Source organism: Felis catus, chromosome C1 (genome assembly GCF_018350175.1).
Source record: "Felis catus isolate Fca126 chromosome C1, F.catus_Fca126_mat1.0, whole genome shotgun sequence".
Lineage (NCBI taxonomy): Eukaryota > Metazoa > Chordata > Mammalia > Carnivora > Felidae > Felis > Felis catus.
Genome location: NC_058375.1, coordinates 159,408,964 through 159,431,262, shown reverse-complemented (window position 1 = coordinate 159,431,262; position 22,299 = coordinate 159,408,964). Strand labels below are relative to the sequence as shown.

The following is a 22,299-nucleotide window of genomic DNA, read 5'->3' as shown; positions in this document are numbered from 1 at the left end:
AATCACAACAGAGGGGAGAGAGAATTAGAGAGATGACAGTGTGAGAAGATCTCAGCCAGATGTTGCTCGTTTTGAAGATGCAGGAAGAGGCCAGGAGCCAAGGAATGTGTGGAGGCTCTAGAAGCTGGCAAAAGAAAGGAATGAGATTTTCTCCTAGAGCTTCCAGAAAGAGTGCAGCCTTGCTGACATCCTGATTTTGGCTGAGTGAGACTCATTTTGGATTTCTGACCTCCAGAACCATAAGATGATAAATTTGTGTTGTTTTAACCCAAGCCTCATGGGTTTGTTGGATTAAATGAACTAATGTGTGCACAACAGCACCTGGTACACAATCACAGCTATGTAAATATTTTCAATTACTAATTTCCTCTCTGAGTAACTCACATAGAGGTAAGAACTAAATATCAAGAAGGAGCTCAAACCGATACGGATAAATTAAAAGAACTCTGTGCCAAATAAAGAACAAGACTAAAATGCAGCTTTCTCCCTTATATTTCCATGTATACAGTAATGAAAATACATGAAGATTAAACCATAGCAGCAACCTTCATCACCCGTCTTCGCATTCATCAGAGCTTTCTTCACTTAGCTCCTCACTGCTCTCTCCTTCACTCTCACTGCTACTGTCTTCTTCACTATCTTCATCATCTTCCTCAAGATTTTGAGATTTCTCTGCCATAGAAAGGAAGAAAATTGCTTAAAATGTTCTTGATATTTCTACTCTTTGAAAAATCATAATTCTTCTTGCTTCTCCCTCCACTAAGAAATACCTATCTTTGGAACATGAAGACTGAGCTGAACTTTGTTAACTGTATGTAGGGTCAAAATAGTAGTACAAAGACTACATTCTTACTGGTATAAAGATGTTTATGGACTTAGAGTAAATTTAAAACATAGGTCTATAAAGTTTTTTTTTTTTACTATTGTCAGTGTAATTCTTAATTAAATATAATAAGAGTAAGTGAGATGTAGGATAATTTAGAGGGTACTAGTTTTCCTTGGAATTGTGGGATAGCTCTTTTAACATGTGTGGCAATTAGCATGTTCTGTTCCTGGTGAAGACTGTGTCAGTCCCTGATGCCTGGTACCCAGGGAGCCTGATTTACTTGGGCAGTTCTACCCCACAGAGAAAAGGGAGTCACCCTGACCATCTACAAAGGACAAGTTGGTTTCATTAAACCATCCAAGACAACCAGTTAGCCTTTTCTTAACCACTTTCTGAGGGTGTACTTCACTAATCTCCTGGGATAATAGGTTTTTAAATAGTGACTGCTCATAGTTCTATGAGAAAGAAGGAATTTCAATTTTTAAATTTACCGATCAGCAACATTTCTTCAATAAGTGAGAAAAACTCCTTGGCCTCAGGATTTTCTGGTTCATAGATTAGAACTGAAAATGGACAACAGAATGTGTGTTATTAATCTTCAAAGTGTTTCAGCAAGCACTCCTCAGAATGAGATTGGAACTGTCAATCAGAGTAAGTAAAAATGCACAAAGCAATAAATACCAATTATACCATAGGAATACCAAAGTGTAAATAGAGAAAATGTTCTACTTATAATAGGTGCATTGTAAGAGAAATAATGTTCAATATATTTTCTACCTCTTGTCTAAAAAATGCAATCTCCACCACTATGAGGCTTTCCTCATAGGCCTTGTAGCCAGAGTGTTTCTTGAATATAATCATCCCACAGACAAGGTACATATCTGCAAAATGTGGAGGCTTTGATAATGAGAAGACTATGCCTGGAGGTCTGTTAATCCTGCTTTTCATCTCTCCCACTCAATGTCTACAAGACAGCCTTTCTTAGAGACCTTATCTGAACACAGAACGGAATTTTATTATGATTTTTTTTAATGCAAGCTCTTCCATGGTGGAGATGCCATTTTGAGAAACTCATCTTTCAAAGAGGGAGAACTTATGTTTCTTTTTTCTCTTCATCCTGAAAACTTTTACCCTGGTTTACACCCTAGTCATTGCCTACTTAACAGCATGTGTCATCTTTGGACAATATCAGTAGATTTTGGGGGGCTTGGTGGTATGTTATCAATGTTTTAGAGGTTAGAAACATTTTCAACTTTTGTTTCGGAGTTCTTTAGGCTATTTTTTTAACCCCAGATCTCTCTCTACCTTCTTCCTACCTGCCTTGAGGGGTATTCATAATTCTGCATTAGCCATTTAATGTTGTGACTCCTGTGCACTATCTTGATGGCCCCCAGGGGGCGCTAAAACATCAAGTGTGCTGCTATTCTGGCTTAGAGTAAGACAAATAATTGTGGCTGGTTCAACTAGGCCCCAGTGCTCAGAGAACCTCATCCCATATGGCTTTCATCCTGACACACCAAGCCAGTGTCTCTATTTCCTAATCTACCAATATAATTTACCATCAGTCTGGGTTAGCATGACTGTGTGCCTGCTTTTAAGGATCCTATAGGTATTTAGACACCTTTTAAGATTTCTAATAAAAGTATCTTGATTCATTTTAAATTGGACTAAAATATACTTATCATTAGCAGTCTAAATCTTCTCTGAGCCTTTTCAAGAGCAGAGTTTCTCCAATTTGCCCCTTGGGATACTAGCTAGTTTCTTAAGATATTAATACATATTTTGGAAACTAGGTCAAATGAGGTTAATCAGGTAAAATTTACAGTAGAAGAAATTGCAGGATTTTACAGAACCACTAATATGCTCAGACCATTATGAGAATGTGGTTTTCCCAACTTACTATTCCCATGGAATCCTTGTTGGTTGAACACTTATTAAGAAATCTTGAATACAGTTTAGAAAATTTCATATTGGAAATAGGATCATTTCATGGGATTGGAGTATGAGATCAGCTACTCTCATGGTTTAAAAAAAACTGTTGACTTCTACAATTGTCAATTTTCAGAGTGAGGGAAAGGTATCTGCTTTAAAACTTAGCCCACAAATATGCATTCTAGATGATGAATCAAAAAGTCTTTGACAGGCTAGTAGAGTTGGTAAAAAGGTAAGAAAAGCCTCTAGCACATTCAGTTAGTGTCTTGGGAGTTGTTCCCAACCTGAGTCCATAAACAGATTCCAATATGGGCCCTGAAGAAAGACTGTCAGATGTGAATCCTGGTTCCGCCACTATCTAGTTGGGTCTCCATGGGGGAAATATTTACTATCTCTGTACTTCAGTTCTATTATCTGTAATAATACTATTGGCCACATTAGGCCATTTTGATGAATCAGTGAGATAATGCAGATAAAACACTCAGTCCAGTCCTTAGTGCACTAAGAACCAAGTAACTGCTGATTATCATTCATTTTCCTGGAATGGTTTTGGACCTAGAGAAAGGCTTGGCTCCTTCCTAAATGTTCAGTGGATGTCTCCTTCCGGCTAAAGAGCTGGGGCAGGGAGCTGGGGGATTCTGCTGTGCATTGGGCTCTAAGTCCCTCAGACTGGAGGCTATTCTAAGGTAGATAAGACATTGGTCTTGTTCACTGTAGCATCCCTAGGAGACTGACACAGAGCCGGAGCCCTCAAAACATTAAAAAATGGAATAAATGAATAGTAGGAAGCAGTCCTTTGATGCCTAGATAAAATTATACTCTAGGTTAGGGGCGTCTGGGTGGCTCAGTCGGCTAAATATCTGACTTCGGCTCAGGTCATGATCTCACAGTTTGTGAGTTTGAGCCTCACGTCGCACTCTGTGCTGACAGCTCAGAGCCTGGAGCCTGCTTCGGATTCTGTCTCTCCCCTTCTCTCTGCCCCTTCCATGTTCTAGCACTGTCTCTCTCTGTCTCTCAATAGTAAATGAACGTTAAAAAAATTTTTTTTTTTTAAATTATACTCTAGGTTAAAAAGGAAAGAGTGATTTACTTTACTCAAAAAGAAAAAGAAAGGAAAAGAAAACTGCAGAGTAACTATCTTTTCTGAAGATACATCTGTAGTTGTGTTAGACCAAAATGATGAGAACCATTTTGGTTCTCAGGCCATTATTGTTAAACACTTAGGATTATTATAATTGATGAGTAGGTCTTCCAGGCCTAAATGTTTTTTGTGTGTAAAATCTTGGGCTGCTGTGAGGAGCACTGTTGTGCCCTGAGAAAAGTGAGCTGCACATTCCCTTCTTACAGGTGAAGAGACCAGTAAATAGAAAGATTGACCGGCACAACATCTCACAGTCAATCATGAGATGAACTAAGAAAAGTACTTGGGACTCTTGACCTTCAGTCCCATTTAAAAACCACTTTCCCAGGATGCTTCCAATGCCTGGCAGGAAATGGCATACAGCCAATATATCACTTCTGCATGACATAGCAGGAAAATGGCTGAGGAAATATTAGGCACATATAAAAACTGTGTGTGAAAGATAGATAAAATTCAAGCCTTTATCGACAAATAAAATTTCTTGGGGGAACCCAATACAATTTCTTTTTTTAAAGGCAGGATGAAGAGAAAAGAAACCAATGGATGCCAGGTGGGAAGCCCTGAAGCCAAACAGAGATATAAATGATTACACTGTGATTGGACAGCAAGGAAACATACCGGCAACCAGTGGCTTTATTCAGAAAATGAATTTTTAAAACATTTCAGAAGGGACAAAGATGCATTACTTTATGTAAATTAATTGCCTCAGATACAAAGAAAATAAATATATTAGTTGACCATAGGAGCCATTTCAAGCCTGATAGACCCACAAAAGTACCTCTTTTCCAAGTCTCTGCCTCCTTGACTAGAGATATAAGTTTACTAATCAAATGAGGAAATGGAAATATAGTAGGATATCAGAAGCTTTCAAGCCAGACCTAGGATCTAATCCTAGGTGAATTAGTTTTCCTTGCTAAGACTCAGTTTCCTCAACTGTAAAATGGGGTTCATAATATCTGCCCCATAGAATTGTTTTAAGAATTAATGGGGCGCCTTGGTGGCGCAGTCGGTTAAGCGTCCGACTTCAGCCAGGTCACGATCTCGCGGTCCGTGAGTTCGAGCCCCGTGTCGGGCTCTGGGCTGATGGCTCAGAGCCTGGAGCCTGTTTCCGATTCCGTGTCTCCCTCTCTCTCTGCCCCTCCCCCGTTCATGCTCTGTCTCTCTCTGTCCCAAAAATAAATAAACGTTGAAAAAAAAAATTTTTAAGAATTAAACGAGGTATTCAAGAATGTTCTCATTATTAGTAGGTGCTCAATACAGACACATAAATACATAAATATGTAAATAATCTATGTTTACATACATAAATATATATAAAAATATAGAGATACATAAATATATATAAATACAGAGATACATACAGAGAGAGATATATATAAATAAATAAGTAAATAGAGAGAGAGAGAGAGAGACAGAGAGAGAGAGAGAGAGAGAGAGAGAGAGAGAGAAAGGAATGTTCTATAGCAGAGGTAGAAGATAGGGAAAAAAAGACAAACTGGGGCACCTGGGTGGTTTAGTTGGTTAAACATCCAACTTCGGTTCAGGTCATGATCTTATGGTTTGTGGGTTCAAGCCCCGCATTGGGCTGTGTACTAACAGCTCAGAGCCTGGAGCCTCCTTGGGATTGTGTCCCCCTCTCTCTCTGCCCTTCCCTGCTCATGCTTTCTCAAAAACTGAATAAACATTTAAAAAAATGAAAAAGAAAGAAAAAAGGACAATATACTATAAGCATTTACATATAAAATAACCTGACGCCATCCTAGATGAAAAAAATTCATTTTGTCTGTTGTTCTGAATATAGAGAAGAACTTTGGTCAGTCCTCAGCCAAGTGTTTCCTATTAGCATCAAACTAGTACTTTCTTCCCCCGGAGATAGTGTCTCCAACTCTCTGTTCTTTCCTGAACTTGCTTAGCATTGCTAATCCTGGGCCTCCTTAATTTCACATCATTGGCTGGAATCTGCTTCAGGGGTAGCCAATCCTATTTTGCATGCACATGCAGCCAGCCCCCGCTCCCATCTCTGCACCTCTCTGCCCCATTTCCAGTCATCCTCCTCTTTTGGGAGTAGTGTTCTTTCCCACCTGGCATGGTGCCGGTCTTAGGGCCCTCCACAGCTCCTTTTCCTGTCTTCTAATCCTAGTCTGAGGCTATCTGACACGGACAGAAAAAAGTGAACAGTATTACTGGGTGAGCCTGTGGAGTAACAAACCAAACCAAACCATGGTTAATGTCAACCCCAAAAAGGTTTAGAGCATGTGTGCTGTGATACCTGCTTTCTCTCCAGCTCCCAGCACAATGTCTGGTACAAGTCTGTGCTTGATATAAGGGAGGGAGGGAGAGAAATTTTACAGGGACATAACCCAATTAAGATAAACCAGTTTGAACTTTTTCATTCTCAATGATGGTATTTAATGTACGTTTACTGGTTTGACTCAGGTCAATAAGCATTTTATTGAGCACCTGCTGTTTATGCGACATACTACAGGCCTAACAATCAAAAGTGACTAACAGATGTGGTGATATCAGTGCATGTATTTTATCAGCTTCAGCCAGAGGCTTTCTAAAATGACTGATGGATACTGAAATATAATACATGAATTTTTCCCTATTTTCAGCACTATTAGGCTGCACAAGAAACTCTGGGAGCTGGGACTGAGAGCTACAGACTCACTCACCTGTACCCCAGCCCCCAACAGAAGAGGGGTGCTGTGGGAGGCGGCAGCTTGGGCTCCAGTTTGGCCATGCCACTAGCTCCCTGAATGGTGCTGACCAAGCCGCTTAGCCTCTCTCTGCTTCTGCTTTGTTATTTGTAACAATGGGAATGGACACGATTTTCTTAAAGGAGTCCTTCTTATCAGAAATTCTGTGTGTGCACCACCCAAAAATACTTTTAATCAAAATATTTTATTCAATGGCTCTAAAGGTCAAAAGTGCTTACAAGGATTAGACAAGGCAAATTATTTTGGATATAAAATAAGTAGTGCGAAAAGCATTCAAGAAACCCATTTTAAAAATTAGCCAATGAGGGGTGCCTGGTTGGCTCAGTTGGAAGAGCACATGGTTCTTGATCTTGGGGTTGTGAGTTCGAGCCCCACGTTAGGTGTAGAGATTACTTAAAAATAAAATCTTAAAAAAATTTAGCCAATGATGTAAGAAGTACTGTATCCATAGCAGGGAGTCTGTCTATGTGAGGCAAGTGAAAGCAGATCCTCACAATTCCTACATTATATTAAAAAAAATTTTTTTTAACGTTTATTTATTATTGAGAGACAAACACACAGCATGAGCAGGGGAGGGGCAGAGAGAGGGGGAGACACAGAATTCAAAGCAGGCTCTAGGCTCTGAGCTGTCAGCACAGAGCCCAATGCGAGGCTTGAACTCACAAACCGCGAGATCATGACCTGAGCAGGAGTCGGTCGCTTAATCAATTGAGACACCCAGGAACCCCAGGAACTCACTGGATAGTTTTAACAGCAGATTGAACACAGCAGAAGATAGGACAGGTTAACTCAAAAACAGGTAGGTTAGTAGAACAATTCTAAAACAAAGCATAGAGATAAAAAGAAACGAAAAAAAAAAAAAAAAAAAGAAACAACAGCCTAAGTGTAAGATACATCAGCCAAACTACTAAAAACCAAAGGAAGAAAGAAAAATAAGGTAGATCGTTATTATTCCTCTACTCAAAAGTGCCCAATGGTTTCCCACTTTGCTCAGAGAAAGAGCCAAAGTCCTTAAATTATGAAAGGGTGCCATGCAATCTACATAATCCCCAAACCATAACCTCTCTGCCCTCATCTCCTGTCACACTTCCCCTTAGGTATTCTGCCCTGATCACACTGGCCTCCTTGCTGTTCCTCATCAGGCATGTTTGCATCTCAGTACATTTGCTATGAGTCCTGCCTTCCTAGACCATCTTATTCAAAACTGCTTTGCATCTTTCTAGTACTTTCTATTCCTTCTTCCCTACTTAATTTTTCTCCATAGCACCTATCATTTATGACACACTAGTTATATATGAATTTGTTATCTGCTTGATACTAGATATAAATGTGGGATTGTTATCTGTCTATACTTCCAGTGCCTAAAACAGTGCCTGGCACATGGAGGCACTCAAATGTTTGTGGAATAAATGCATATTAAGTAAGGTTTGCTATACTACCTGACATGTCTTTGAAACTAAAGGCATAAAGTTAACTAACTCATTATCATGAAGGTCAAGATTTTTATTTATTTTCCAGTTATGATTAGTCTTTTTAAAATATTTTTTTAATGTTTTTTTTTAATGTTTTTTAAAATTTATTTTTGAGACAGAGAGAGACAGAGCATGAGCAGGAGAGGGGCAGAGAGAAAGGGAGACACAGAATCCAAAGCAGGCTCCAGGCTCTGAACTGTCAGCACAGAGCCCGATGTAGGGCTCGAACCCGAGGACTGTGAGATCATGATCTGAGCTGAAGTCGGACGCTTAACTGACTGAGCCACCCAGGCGCCCCTGATTAGTCTTTTTTAGTTTATCCCAAAGTTATTCTAGATGTCTAAATTAGTCCTTACACCAATCAACTTAACTTACTATTAAGGAATCACTGAGATACTATTAGGGAGTTTACTAGGCTATAATAATCAGACCATCTTACAAATTATGAAATGCATTTAGAAACAAATAAAAGATTAGAAAACAGAAAAGCATTTTGGAAAAAAAAAAGAAAACATAAAAGTATTTTGTACTTACTCATCTGACATAATTTTTTTGCCAAATGGTAGTCTTGGCCCATTTCTGCTCTCAGGAACTGGAAAACATTAAGAAACTCTTCAGATAAGTACTTTCAGAGAGAATTTAAATGTCAATAATAAACCCCCTAAAAACATTACATTAATTATTAAATATTTTTCTTTTAATATTTCTACATTTTTGCAGAAGTAAGTCTATAATCAATTAATGAAGAATATTTAAGGACTTCCCATGGCAAGGCAACAGGGAACAAGTATGATACCTCTATGTTACTGCAGCCATACTATATGTATATTACTTAACAATTTCAGAATACATAGGTTGGTTCAACCGGCAAAGATAGTAAAGACATTCATCACTTTAATATCCCTTTGGTTCAGATACAGCTTTTTTTTTTTTTTTTTTTTTTGTAAACTTAGTCCATAATTACATGACTAAGATTGTAACTCATTTCATTTTACTATTTAAAAAAATTTTTTTAATGTTTATTCATTTTTGAGAGACAGAAAGACCAAGCATGAGCAGGGGAGGGGCAGAGAGAGAAGGAGACACAGAATCTGAAGCAGGTTCCAGGCTCCAAGCTGTCAGTACAGAGCCCGACGTGGGGCTCGAATTCATGAACCATGAGATCATGACCTGAGCTGAAGTAGGATGCTTAAACGACTGAGTCACCCAGGCATCCCTTGTTTCACTTTTATTATATTTTGATTGTTACAAAGTAGTACATATTTTTGTATGTAGGGAATTTAAAAGCTAAATAAACACATTCTGTCCCCAACTAAAAAGCATTTATATTTCTACCATCCAGAGATATTTATTTTTAGCATCTTCATCATATCATTTTAGTATTTTTCCATAAGTTAAACACATATTCACAAAAACTAGGATTATTCAGTAACTTTTTTTGCTTATTTTAGAGAGAGAGAGCATGTATGTGAGTAGGAGAGGGGTGGAGGGGAGAGTGAAAGAGCAAAAGAGAGAGAGAGAGAGAGAGAGAGAGAGAGAGAGAGAGAGAGAGAGAGAGAGAGAATCTTAAGCAGGCTCCATGCTCAGCGCAGAGCCCCATGCAAGGCTGGATCCATGACCCTGGGAAAATGACCTGAGCCGAAATCATGAGTCAGATGCCCAACCAACTGAGCCACGCAGGTGCCCCTATTCAGTAATTTTTTTTTTATTAAAAAAAATTTTGTTTTAAGTTTGAGAGAGAAAGTACAAGTCAGAGAGAGACAGAGAGAGGGGGCAGGGAGAGAATCCCAAGCAGGCTCCACACGGTCAGTGCAGAGCCTGATGTGGGGCTTGATTCCACAAACCATGAGATCATGACCTGAGCCAAGGTCAGTTGGTTAACCAACTGAGCCACCCAGGCGCCCCTCAGTAACTTATTAAAAATAAGCCACATATCATGATAATTTTCTCCCCATAAAATTAACTATTCTTATATATTTTTTACTTAGGCTACAGGTTAATAAAACTAATGTCCTATTCTAAAACTTACTTAGACTGCTTCCATTAAAAAATAACCCTAAACTTAGATGATTGTTCTTGATTGTGTGTACTATATTCTGAACATAGGCAGGTATACCAGGCTTCCTCTGCAAGAGGCAAGGGCATGGAGTATTAGAAGAGACACTTCCCCATGTTTCTAGACATTTGATATATACCCAGGCACCATTTTAAGAAGTTCTCTACCAGTTTTTTCAGTTTCTTCCACAGGTATGATTATTTACATTTCTCTAATGGAAATAGAACACTTCTGCAGATTTTTCTATAAACCATTACCTTTACCATAATCCCCACTTTTTCACATATTAATAAATGCTATGGTAAACTCATTAAACAGAATTGTTTTGGGGTTTTTTTTTTAGATTTTTTAAATATTTACTTATTTTTGAGAGAGAGGGAGAGACAGTGCAAGCAGGGGAGGGCAGAGGAAGAGAGACAGAGGGAGACACAGAATCCGAAGCAGGCTCCAGGCTCTGAGCTGTCATCACAGAGCCCAACATGGGGCTCGAACCCACAAACCGTGAGATCATGACCTGAGCCAAAGTCGGAGGCTTAACCGACTAAGCCACCCAGGCACCCATTATATTTTTAAAATCTATTTTTGTCTATTAAGACCTATTTATTTTCATTCCTATTTGTGTTTTCCTTCCATTTTAATTATGGTATCTTGTGGTTTATCTAGGTCATTCTTTTTTCAAATATCCTGTTCTTAAATGGATATAGTAATTTGGTATTTACTTTGAATTTTGTTTATTTAATTCCTTTTCTTATTTTCCTTATATTTATTTTGTTCTTTTTCTAGGAATTACTATTTAGTTCATTTGTTGTCATTCCCCTTTGAATCATCATTGTCATCACTTAAGTATTCAAAACCTTAAGCTCTTTTTGAAAGCTTTAATATTTAGTGTTGTGGTTATCACTATTTTCTAAGTAGTTTGTAAGTTTAGTTTTGATTTTGATTTGTAATTCAAGTGTCATCCAGAAGAATACCTTTTAGTTTAAAGTAGTTTTGTTATTGTAGTTATTTTTATTTTCAGTGCCTAGTTTAATTCATAACAGAGAATGTGACCAGTATCATATATAGCTATTATTTATATATATATATTTTTTAATTTTTTTTTTCAACGTTTATTTATTTTTGGGACAGAGAGAGACAGAGCATGAACGGGGGAGGGGCAGAGAGAGAGGGAGACACAGAATCGGAAACAGGCTCCAGGCTCTGAGCCATCAGCCCAGAGCCTGACGCAGGGCTCGAACTCACGGACCGCGAGATCGTGACCTGGCTGAAGTCGGACGCTTAACCGACTGCGCCACCCAGGCGCCCCTATATTTTTAAAATCTTTATGGAAAATTTAAATAAACACAGAAGTAGAAAAAATAGTAAAAGAAGTACACGTCTCCAATTCTCATCTTCAAAAATTAATATTTTGTCAATCTGATTGTATCAATATTACTATACATTCTTTTCCCCAGTCTGCCTAGACTGTTTTAAGATTTTTTACAGATATCATCTCATTTCACTTTAAATTAAAAACCCAATGACACTATGGCTATTACACCTAACAAAATTAACAAGAATTTCTCAATATCAATTAATATCTAGTCTATTTCATGAAGCATTATGTTAATGATACTAGCCTCAGAAAATGAAAAGGAGCATGGAATCAATTTAAAAATGTACTTAGCACTGACCTATTTGTTGTTGCTGTTAACAAAAAAATGTGTATGTATATATTTCCTTTTAACAGTTCAAAATGCAGTGAAATTAAGAAATTCATGCAGGGGCGCCTGGGTGGCTCAGTCGGTTGAGCCTCCGACTTCGGCTCAGGTCACGATCTTGCAGTCCGTGAGTTCGAGCCCCGCGTCGGGCTCTGGGCTGATGGCTCAGAGCCTGGAGCCTGCTTCCGATTCTGTGTCTCCCTCTCTCTCTACCCCTCCCCCGTTCATTCTCTGTCTCTCTCTGTCTCAAAAATAAATAAAATGTTAAAAAAAAAAAATTAAAAAAAAAAATTCATGCAATGGATATTGGCTAAAGACTTTCATGAGAATTGCTTAAAACTTCAAAGTCAAGCTAAATTAAGAAGACAGGTTTAAAAAAAGTGGTTTTACATTAAATTATTTGTGACATTCAAAATAAAGAGATGGGACTTCCAGGGAAGATAGCAGAGTAGCAGGACCCTAAACTCACCTTGTCCCTCAAATACAACTAGGTAACACTTGCATCACTGCAAACAACCCAGATAATGACCCAAAGACTGGCCAAACAAATTCTACAACTGAATATAGAAAAGAGGCCACATCAAAGAGGGTCAGAAGGGTGAGGATTCAGTGGGAACCTAAACCCCATAGATCTGACCACTGGAAGAAGGGAGCCACAGACCCAGAGAGGGGTGAGAAACAGACTATCACACAGGGGGAGCCTGCAGGGGGAAGAGGAATCCCCACAGCATTTGCCTTTGAAAACCAGAGGGGCTAAATTTCCTGAGTGCTTACAACCAGAGGGACTTAAAGCCTGAAACTTTAAAACTCAGCAGCCTTGGCTCTGGGAGAGCTCAGAGGGTGATAGGAAGCTGAGCCCTTACCCTTAAAGAGATAGCACAGCAAACATCCTTCAGAGATACATCTTGTAAACAGTTTGAAAGTCACCTGGAGCTTATGGGAGGGAGAGTTGGTTACCAACTCAGGAGTTTGGGGAGGAACTTCTCCAGGAACAAAGGAGCTGGCAGGCTCCATTTCCCTCCCCTGCCCCTCATCATAAACATACAACTACCTGTGGGAACCAGCACAACACTGGCATTCACTACCTACCTTGCTTACACCACACCCCGCCCCCTCCAGTCAGGCCTGCCTCAGTCCTTGTGTTGCAGATCCTCTCCCCCAGAAGACCCCTGCAAACCTTGCCAGCAGTGCCTCTCCTAACCTCTCACGGAGGACGTGTGCACCTTGTTAAAACTGCATCCCCTGACTGCTCATCCTTTGTGGAGTGCCCAGCTCTGTCTCTGTGGTAGCTGTGTGTCCCCTGTGGAAGAGGACCAGTGCTACCTAGTTAAAAGTGCATGTCCTTCCCACTACTTACAAGAGCAAGAGACTTCCCTAACACACAGAAACAGACACAGAGAGTTAGGCAAAATGAAGAGACAGAGGAATATGTCACAAATGAAAGAACTGGACAAAATCACAGAAAGAGACCTAAGCGAAATGGATATAAGTAATATGCCTGATAGAGAATTTAAAGTAATGACCATAAAGATACTCACTGGACTTGAGAAAAAGGTGGAGGACATCAGTGGGACCCTTAACACAGAGATAAAAAAAAGAACCAATAAGAGAGAAAGAACATAATAAATGAAATCAAAATGCACTTGATGGAATAAATGGCAGGCTGGAAGAAGCAGAGGAACAAATGAATGAACCAGAAGATAGAGTAATGGAAAGTAATCAAGCTGAACAAATGAGAGAAAAAAGAGTTACATAAAACAAGAATGGTCTTAGGGAAATCAGTGACTCCATCAAGCATAATAACTTTCACATTATAGGGGTCCCAGAAGAAGAGAGAGAATTGGGGGCAGAAAATTTATTTGAAGGAATAATAGTTGGAAACTTCCCTAATCTGGGGAAGGAAACAGGTACCCAGAGATCCAGGAGGCACAGAGATCCTGACAAAATCAACCAAAGGAGGTCCACACCATAGTAATCAAAATGGCAAAAAGTAGTGATAGAGAAAAAAAAAATTAAGCAGTAAGAGAAAAGAAGATAGTTACCTATAAGGGAAATCTCATAAGGCTTTCAGTGGATAGACCAGAAGGAAGTGGAATATATTGAATATATTCAAAGTGCTGAATGGGGAAAATGTGCAGCCAAGAACACTATCCAGTAAGGCTATCATTCAGAATAGAATGAGATGAAGAGCTTCTCAGACAAACAAAAACTAAAGGAGTTCATGACCACAAAACTAGCCCTACAAGAAATATTAAAGGGGACTTTTTGAGTGGAAAAGAAAGAACATACGTGAGAGTATGAAAAGTAGGAAACATAAAAGTAGTAGGACTAAATATTTCTGTAAAAAATCAGTCAAAGGATTCACAAAATGAAAGTATGTAATATATGACACCATATACCTAAAACATGGTGAGGAGAGGAATAAAGAATGGGTTCAACTTTAAGTGACCATCAACTTAATATAGACTGCTATATGCAGAAGATGTTATATACAAACCTAATGGTAACCACAAATCAAAAACCACTAATAGATACGCAAAGAATAAAGAAAAAGGAACCTAGGTATATCACTAAAGAAAGCCAACAAATCATTAGAGAGAGCAAGAGAAGGATTAGAGAAAAACTACAAAAAAAAAAAAAACATAAAACAAGTAGCAAAATGGTAATATATACAAATCTATCAATAATTACATTGAGCGTGAATGAACACTCCAATAAAGACATAGGGTGACAGAGTGGATAAAAAAACCAAACCCATCTACATGCTGCCTACAAGAGACTCATTTCAGACCTAAAGACACTTGCAGATAGAAAGTGGGGGGATGGAGAAACATTTTTAAAAAATGAAAAGGTACATGCAAAAAATAAAAAAACCAGAGTAGTTTTCAAGAAAGAGAGAATAATGACACTTTTTAAAACTATGACTACCGGGGCGCCTGGGTGGCTCAGTCGGTTAAGCATCCGACTTCGGCTCAGGTCATGATCTCACAGTCTGTGGGTTCGAGCCCCGCATCAGGCTCTGTGCTGACAGCTCAGAGCCTGGAGCCTGCTTCGGAGTCTGTGTCTCCCTCTCTCTCTGCCCCTCCCCTGCTCATGCTCTGTCTCTCTCTGTCGCAAAAATAAATAAAAACATTAAAAAAAATTTAAAAAAAACCAAAAAACAAAAAACAAAAAACAAAAAACTATGACTACCTATATTACATTGATAATATTAAATAAAATTGTAAGGTTAAAAAAAAAAGACCTAAATATGAGACCTGAAACCATAAAAATCCTGAAAGAGAGCACAGGCAGTAATGTCTCTGACATTGGCCATAGCAACATTTTTCTAGATATGTTTCCTAAGGCAAGGGAAATAAAACTATTGGGACTAAATCAAAATAAAAAAAACTTCTGCAAAGAAAGGGAAGCAATTAACAAAACTAAAAGATAATCTACTGAACACAAGATATTTTTAAATGACATATCTGATAAAGGGTTAGTATACAAAATATATAAAGAACTTATACAACTGAACACCCAAAAAACAATCAATCTAATTAAAAATGGGCAGGACATGAACAGATATTTCCCCAAAGATGACATTCAGATGGCCAACAGACACAGGAAAAGATGCTCAACATCACTCATCATCAGGGAATTGCAAACTGAAACCGAAATGAGGTATCACCTCATACCTGTCAGAATGATAAAATCAAAAACATAAGAAACAGCAAGTGTTGGAGAGGATGTGGAGAAAAAGAAACCCTCTTGTACTGTTCGTGGGAATGCAAACTGGTGCAGCCACTGTGGAAAACAGTATGGAGTTTCCTCAAAAAGTTAAAAATAGAACTAAACTATGATCCAGTAATTGCATTACTGGGTATTTGTCCAAAAAATACAAAAACACTAATTCAAAGGGATACATGAACCCCTATGTTTATAGCAGCATTATTTACAATAGCCAAATTATGGATGCAGCCCAAGTGTTCACTGATAGATAAACAGATAAAGAAGATGTGGTATATTATACATAATGGAATATTACAGATCAAAGAGTACACTTATGATGAAAACAAAGAAAAGAAAAATTGAAAGATTAGAACTATGAACACACGTATACATTTTACCTAGATTCAACACTTCTTAACATTGTGCTACATTTGCTTTATCTCTCTCTTTTGATAGGTAAGGTGTAGATAGTCTAGATATTTTTCACAGAAACATTTGAAAGTTGCAGACATTGTAAAATTTCACCCTGAAATATTCAAGCATGGGTCTCCTAAGAATAAGTTCATGCTTCAGTGTAACATTATACCCTTATCACATCTAAGAAAATTAACAGTAATTCTGTAATAAAATATTACATTCAAATTGAGACTTCCCAATTTGTCTTTAAAATTTTTTTAATTGTCTAAGATTTTTTCCTAGTCAGGATTCCATCAAAATTCATGTTGTGATTTTAGTTGTTAACTATATTTTGTTTTTGTTTATTTTTTTAATTCCAGTACAGTTAACATACAGTGTTATATTAGTTTCAGGTAGATAATATAGTGATTCAATTCCATATATCACCCAGTGTTCATCACAAGTGTACTCCATAATCTCCATCACCTCTTTCACCCATCCCTTCACTCATCCCCCCTCTGGTAACCATCAGTTTATTCTCTATAGTTATGAGTCTGTTTCTTGGTTTGTCTCTAATCTTTCAATTTTTCTGTAGGTTTGAAAATTTTGAAAATAAAGCTGAGAATTTAAAAAGAGATGCATTCTGAAAACAAAAGATCTTATGCACAGATACAGCATAACATATGAAAATAAGCAATCTCATATTGTTTGAATATTTATCTGAAAATGAAGTCATGGATTACTTTTATAATTTAATGTCAAAAAAATAGAAAAGAAATAAGGGGTGCCTGGGTGGCTCAGTCCAACTTCAGCTCAGGTCATGATCTCACAGTCTGTGAGTTTGAGCCCTGCATTGGGCTCTGTGCTGACAGCTCAGAGCCTAGAGCCTGCTTTGGATTCTGTGTCTCCCTCTCTCTCTGCCCCTCCCCTGCTCACGCTCTGTCTCTCTCTGCCTCAAAAATAAACAAAAACGTTAAAAAAATTAAAAAAAATAAAAAACTAAAGAAATAGTGACAGGGCACTTGGGTGGCTCAGTTGGTTAAGTGTCTGACTTTGGCTCAGGTAATTATCTCACTGCTTGTGAGTTTGAGCCCACATCAGGCTCTGTGCTGACAGCTCAGAGCCTGGAGCCTGCCTCAGATTCTGTATCTCCCTTTCTCTCTGCTCCTCACCTGCTCATGCTCTTTCTTTCCTTCAAAAAAAAAAAAATTAAAAATTAAAAAAAAAGCAATAAAATGAGCAACTACAAAGAGTTTGGTTATGGCAAATAGGGTCTTTGAATGCTTTATAATTCACGAATGATATAGATGTTCAGTCAAAGGATGAGGCTAAGTAAAATCTTCCCAATGCTTGGCATCAATTTTTTTCTCCCTTGCTAAAACACCTTATAATATTAAGGAAGTTTCAAAACTCTCTACATATGCTTTATTCTAAGAGTAAAATACGGCAAATGTGTCTGATTTCTTTATATGATTCCATGGCTTAGCATTTCGGTTAAATTATATTAAAAGGCAAGCACTTTAGCATTTTATGCTAAAACTCTAATTGAGGCTTCTAGCCATGATGGAGCTAACAGAGATCAGATTTTTCTCCCTCCTAAACAACCATAAAACTGTACAAAATATATGAAACAGGAGTTTTCAGTAATTTGACAATAGGTATTATGGGATAGTGATCTGGAGAAGAGAAACAAGATGGGTCCTATTACTACCTCAGTTTACGGGTGTGGGCTATTCCCAGGTACCAGCACAGGCAGGAAGGAACCAGATACCAGTGACTGGAGTGGAAAAAAGACAGTTTGGAGTTCAGAGAGGCCAATGTTATATTTTCAAGAGAGCTCCAGCAATCTACAGAGGTGTCTCTTTGGGTCTTTGGCTGGAATTCATCTGTATATGAGTATGAAGAAACTATTTGAGACTAGAGAAAGAATTGCTGGAATGAGCAGGTAGAACAATTACTGAATAACACACAGGGCTGAACAGAGCTCATGTTTTCTCCAGCCAGATTAGAAGTTCCTCTTAATACACAGAGCATTGGGAAGAGTCCTCATAAAGGCATTGCCTTAGTACTGTCCCTACAATATAAAGGCTACCCTGTGGGGCGCCTGGGTGGCGCAGTCGGTTAAGCGTCCAACTTCAGCCAGGTCACGATCTCGCGGTCCGGGAGTTCGAGCCCCGCATCAGGCTCTGGGCTGATGGCTCAGAGCCTGGAGCCTGTTTCCGATTCTGTGTCTCCCTCTCTTTCTGCCCCTCCCCCGTTCATGCTCTGTCTCTCTCTGTCCCAAAAATAAATAAACGTTGAAAAAAATAAATAAATAAAAAAAATAAAGGCTACCCTGGACCCTCCCAACAAAGTTTAAAAGATAAGACTCAAAAAGAGAAACCTGCTTCCAAGAAACCCAACTATGTCCCAGATCAAAGCCCAAAAATATTTAAAGGAAAACTACAAAAGTTTGTGCCAAAGAATATAAAATTTTTAATGTCTAAGATTTAGTAAAAAAAAATTACTAGGCATGCAAAGATGCAGAAAAATATGACCCATATAATGGAGAAAACTTAGGCAACAGAAACCAACCTAGAATTGACAAAAACGATAGCATAGCAGACAAGCACGTTAAAATAGCTATTATAAATATGTCATATGCTTAAAAGTAATATATGAATAGATGAGAGAAATAACTGATATAAAATATTTAAAACTTCTAGAGATGATAAAATATCTGAAATTTTATACACACACATATATGGAGAAAGAGGGAGAGGAGGGAGGAAGGATGGGATTAACAGTAGAGTATAACTATAAGAAAAGATCATGAACTTGAAGAGAGACCAATAGAAATTTCTAAAATGTAATATATACAGAAAATAAACAAGGAACATCAGTGACCTTTGGGACAACATTGGGTCGTCTAACATACATGTAACTTGGAGCCCAGAAGAAGAGAGGGAGAGAAGAGGTTAAAAAAAACAATTATTTGAAGACTTAATAACATTTTCAAATCTGGTTTAAACTATAAACTCATAGACCCAAGAATCTCAATGAGCAGAAGCAATGTGAAGAAAACCACATCAAGTCATATTGTAATCAAATTGCCAAAAATAATAATACGAAAGAAAAAAAAATTAAATGAGAAAAAAACATATACAGATGGACAAAAATAGCAGCAGACATCTTGTCTGAAACTATGCAAAGTATTGGACAATGGAACAGCTTTCAAAGTACAAATCTAAGAGTAAAATACGGCAAATGTGTCTGATTTCTTTATATGATTCCATGGCTTAGCATTTTGGTTAAATTATATTAAAAGGCAAGCACTTTAGCATTTTATGGGAATAAACCCATCATAAGTTGAAATAAATTGGAAATGTATTTAATACACCTAACTTACCAAACATCATAGCTTAGCCTAGCCTACCTTAAACATGCTCAGACCACTTACATTAACCTACAGTAGGGCAAAATCATCTAACACAAAATGTATTTTATAATGAAGTATTGAATAATTCATGTAATTTATTGAATACTATACTGAAAATGAAAAATGTAATGGTTGTAAGTGTATTGGTTGTTTATCCTCATAATTGCGTGGCTGGCTGGGAATTGCAGAATGCTGCAACTACCCAGCACATGAGAGAGTAATCATACAACATATCAATAGGTAAGGAAGAAATCAAAATTCAAAATTCAAAGTATGGTTTCTACTGAATGCATATCATTTTCACACAATTATACAGTCGAAAAATTGTATGCTGAACCATTAAAAGTCAGGGACTGTCTGCACCAAAAAAACCTCGCAACCTACAAATTCCTAGCTCATACATTCTTTAAAAATGAAGATAGGGGCGCCCCGGTGGCTCAGTCGGTTGAGCCCCCAACCAGCTCAGGTCATGATCTCATGGTTTGTGAGTTCAAGCCCCACCTTGGGCTCTGCGCTGACAGCTCAGAGCCTGGAGCCTGCTTCAGATTCTGTGTCTCCCTCTGTCTCTGCCCCACCCCCTCTCATGTTCTCTCTCTCTCTCAAAAATAAACATTAAAAAAGTTTTTTTAGGGAAGATATTAAGACTTTTTCAGATAAAAGCTGAGAGTATTCACTGCTCACAGAACTACATTATACAAAAGAAACCATAAGAAGTTTTTCAGGTAAAAGGAAAATAGTATCAGGTGGAAATTGGGTTCTACACAAAGCTATAAAGAACACCAGAAATGTGTTCCAAAAGATATTTTCCCATTAAAAAAATTTTTTTAAAGAGGATTGACCATTTAAAATAAAGATAGTAACAATGTATTATAGGGCTTATAATATACATGGAAGTAAAATGCATGACAATAAGAAGGGGGAAATTAAAATATATTGTTATAAAGTTCTTACAATATACATGAAAATGTATAATATTAACTAAAGGTAGACTGTGATACCACAACTGGGTTAAAATTGCTTTTTTCTACATAGAATTATCAGTAAACGTTTATGTACAACTTTTGCATGTGATGTTTCAGGCTTCAGTGCCTTTGCACATGTTTCCTATGCCAAAAATGCCACCTCTACTTGTTTAGTTGATGAATTCCTGAGCTTCCCTTTTCCTTCAAGTTTCTAAAACTCCAATGACTATTCTTCTAAAAATCTTTCCTTTATCCCATTTCTTCTACTTCTACTCTCAGTCACTTAATCCTCCCTATTCCCTGAGAACTTCATAAATACTTCTACTAGCACAGATTTCATTTTATTATAAATTGTACTATACACATTATACCTGTTAGTTTTCACGGGTAAAGACATATCTTTCTTATCTATCCCTAAATATCCCCAATAACTAGCATGGTGCCCAGTTGTGTAGAAAGCATCCCTTAAAGCAGTCCTTGCATAGTTTTGTACCCAAACTTTTATTCCTGTTTCTGCCTTGGGCAGAATAAGCCACTTCCAGAATCTTCTCTCACCTCTCACTTCGTGAAGGTAGTAAGAGAGATGAGTAGCTAGGTAAGCATCTGTATATGGGCAAGGATATTTTTACTATTTTTTCAATCTTCAAGACTATACACTACTTATTTTAATATTTTTAACTTTCTTACATTATAATGCACAAGTTAAACTTACTTCTGCCATTAACTCTAATGGAGCATGAGTATCCTTATTAGGGTGACTGTCTTCATCATTATCATCATCACTGGTATCATCTTCACCATCATCATCTGTCAATTCAGATAACTTATCATCAATACCCTGAAGGCAACGTTTGTTATTTTTCTCCTGCTCTTGAAGGACTGCATCTTTGCCCACTTGACCTAAAACAGAATATGCATATTTTTTAATTTAAATTTAAATTTTTATTTTAGAGAGACAGAGAGAGAGAACATGCAAGCCAGGGAGAGGGGCAAAGGGAGAGAAAGGGAGAGACAGAGACAGAGAGAGACAGAGAGAGAGAGAGACAAAGAGAGAAACTTAAGCAGGCTCCATGCTCAGCACAGAGTCCACTACAGGTCTAGATCCCGTGACCCTGGGATCGTGACCCGAGCCAAAATCAAGAGTCAGACACTCTACCCAGGCACCTCAGAATATGCGTGATTTAATCAATACTGAAAAGTTCAAAAATTAAAAATGGTTACTCCTAAATTAAAATGTATACATACTATATGGCTCCCTGTTCTGGGGTTTATTTTTTTCATGACTAAACAGCACTGCAATGAACTTACCTGATTTCCAAAAAAAAAAAAAAAAAAAAAAAAAAAGTAATACAACTACCAAGAGGGAAAAAAACAAGCCCAAAACACTGAACTAATCTTAGTGTTGTTTGGCGCTTAAAATTTTAATAGTAAATGGAAAACAGTTTTGTTTATATAAAATATGATTTCAAGAAAAAAAAAAAAGAAATGAATACTATTCTATCTCCAGAAATACATTTCCTAAATTGTTCTTATAGGAAGGTAAATATGAAATAAAGAGCCTGGAGAGTAAAAGTAAGACTGGAGAGGCTGAAAAGAAAATAGTTCTTCTCAGGCAGGTCATGTCACTGCTTGGATACTTGAGAATAAAGTTCTTTCTCTCTCAACACACACACACACACACACAAATTAGAAAAGACATGTGGGGGCGCCTGGGTGGCTCAGTAGGTTAAGCAGCCGACTTCGGCTCAGGTCATGATCTCATGGTCCGTGAGTTCGAGCCCCGCATTGGGCTCTGTGCTGACAGCTCAGAGCCTAGAGCCCGTTTCAGATTCTGTGTCTCCCTCTCTCTCCGCCCCTCCCCTGTTCATGCTCTGTCTCTCTCTCTCTCAAAAATAAATAAACGTTAAAAAAATTTTTTTTAAAAAGAAGAGACATGTGAAGTATTCTAGCTATAACCAGAAGTTA

General features: G+C 37.8%; 1 protein-coding gene across 5 annotated transcripts in view; it reads right to left on the bottom strand.

Annotated features, from left to right (window-relative positions):
- Positions 1 to 474: 474 nt before the first annotated feature.
- Positions 475 to 22,299, bottom strand: part of ERICH2 (glutamate rich 2) — a 37,442-nt gene continuing 15,617 nt past the window's right edge. For 4 of the 5 annotated variants that reach the window (XM_023259448.2, XM_019838242.3, XM_045033936.1 and 1 more), the window contains 4 exons: positions 21,047 to 21,234; positions 8,626 to 8,683; positions 1,318 to 1,389; positions 475 to 672 (listed from right to left, as the gene is read on the bottom strand). In XM_023259448.2, the coding sequence (XP_023115216.2) occupies positions 551 to 672; positions 1,318 to 1,389; positions 8,626 to 8,683; positions 21,047 to 21,234 (440 nt within the window). In that variant the 3' untranslated portion in view covers positions 475 to 550. Of the gene's footprint in view, positions 673 to 1,317; positions 1,390 to 5,980; positions 6,051 to 8,625; positions 8,684 to 21,046; positions 21,235 to 22,299 lie in introns of all 5 variants that reach the window. The other variant, XR_006583270.1, reaches the window with a different exon arrangement.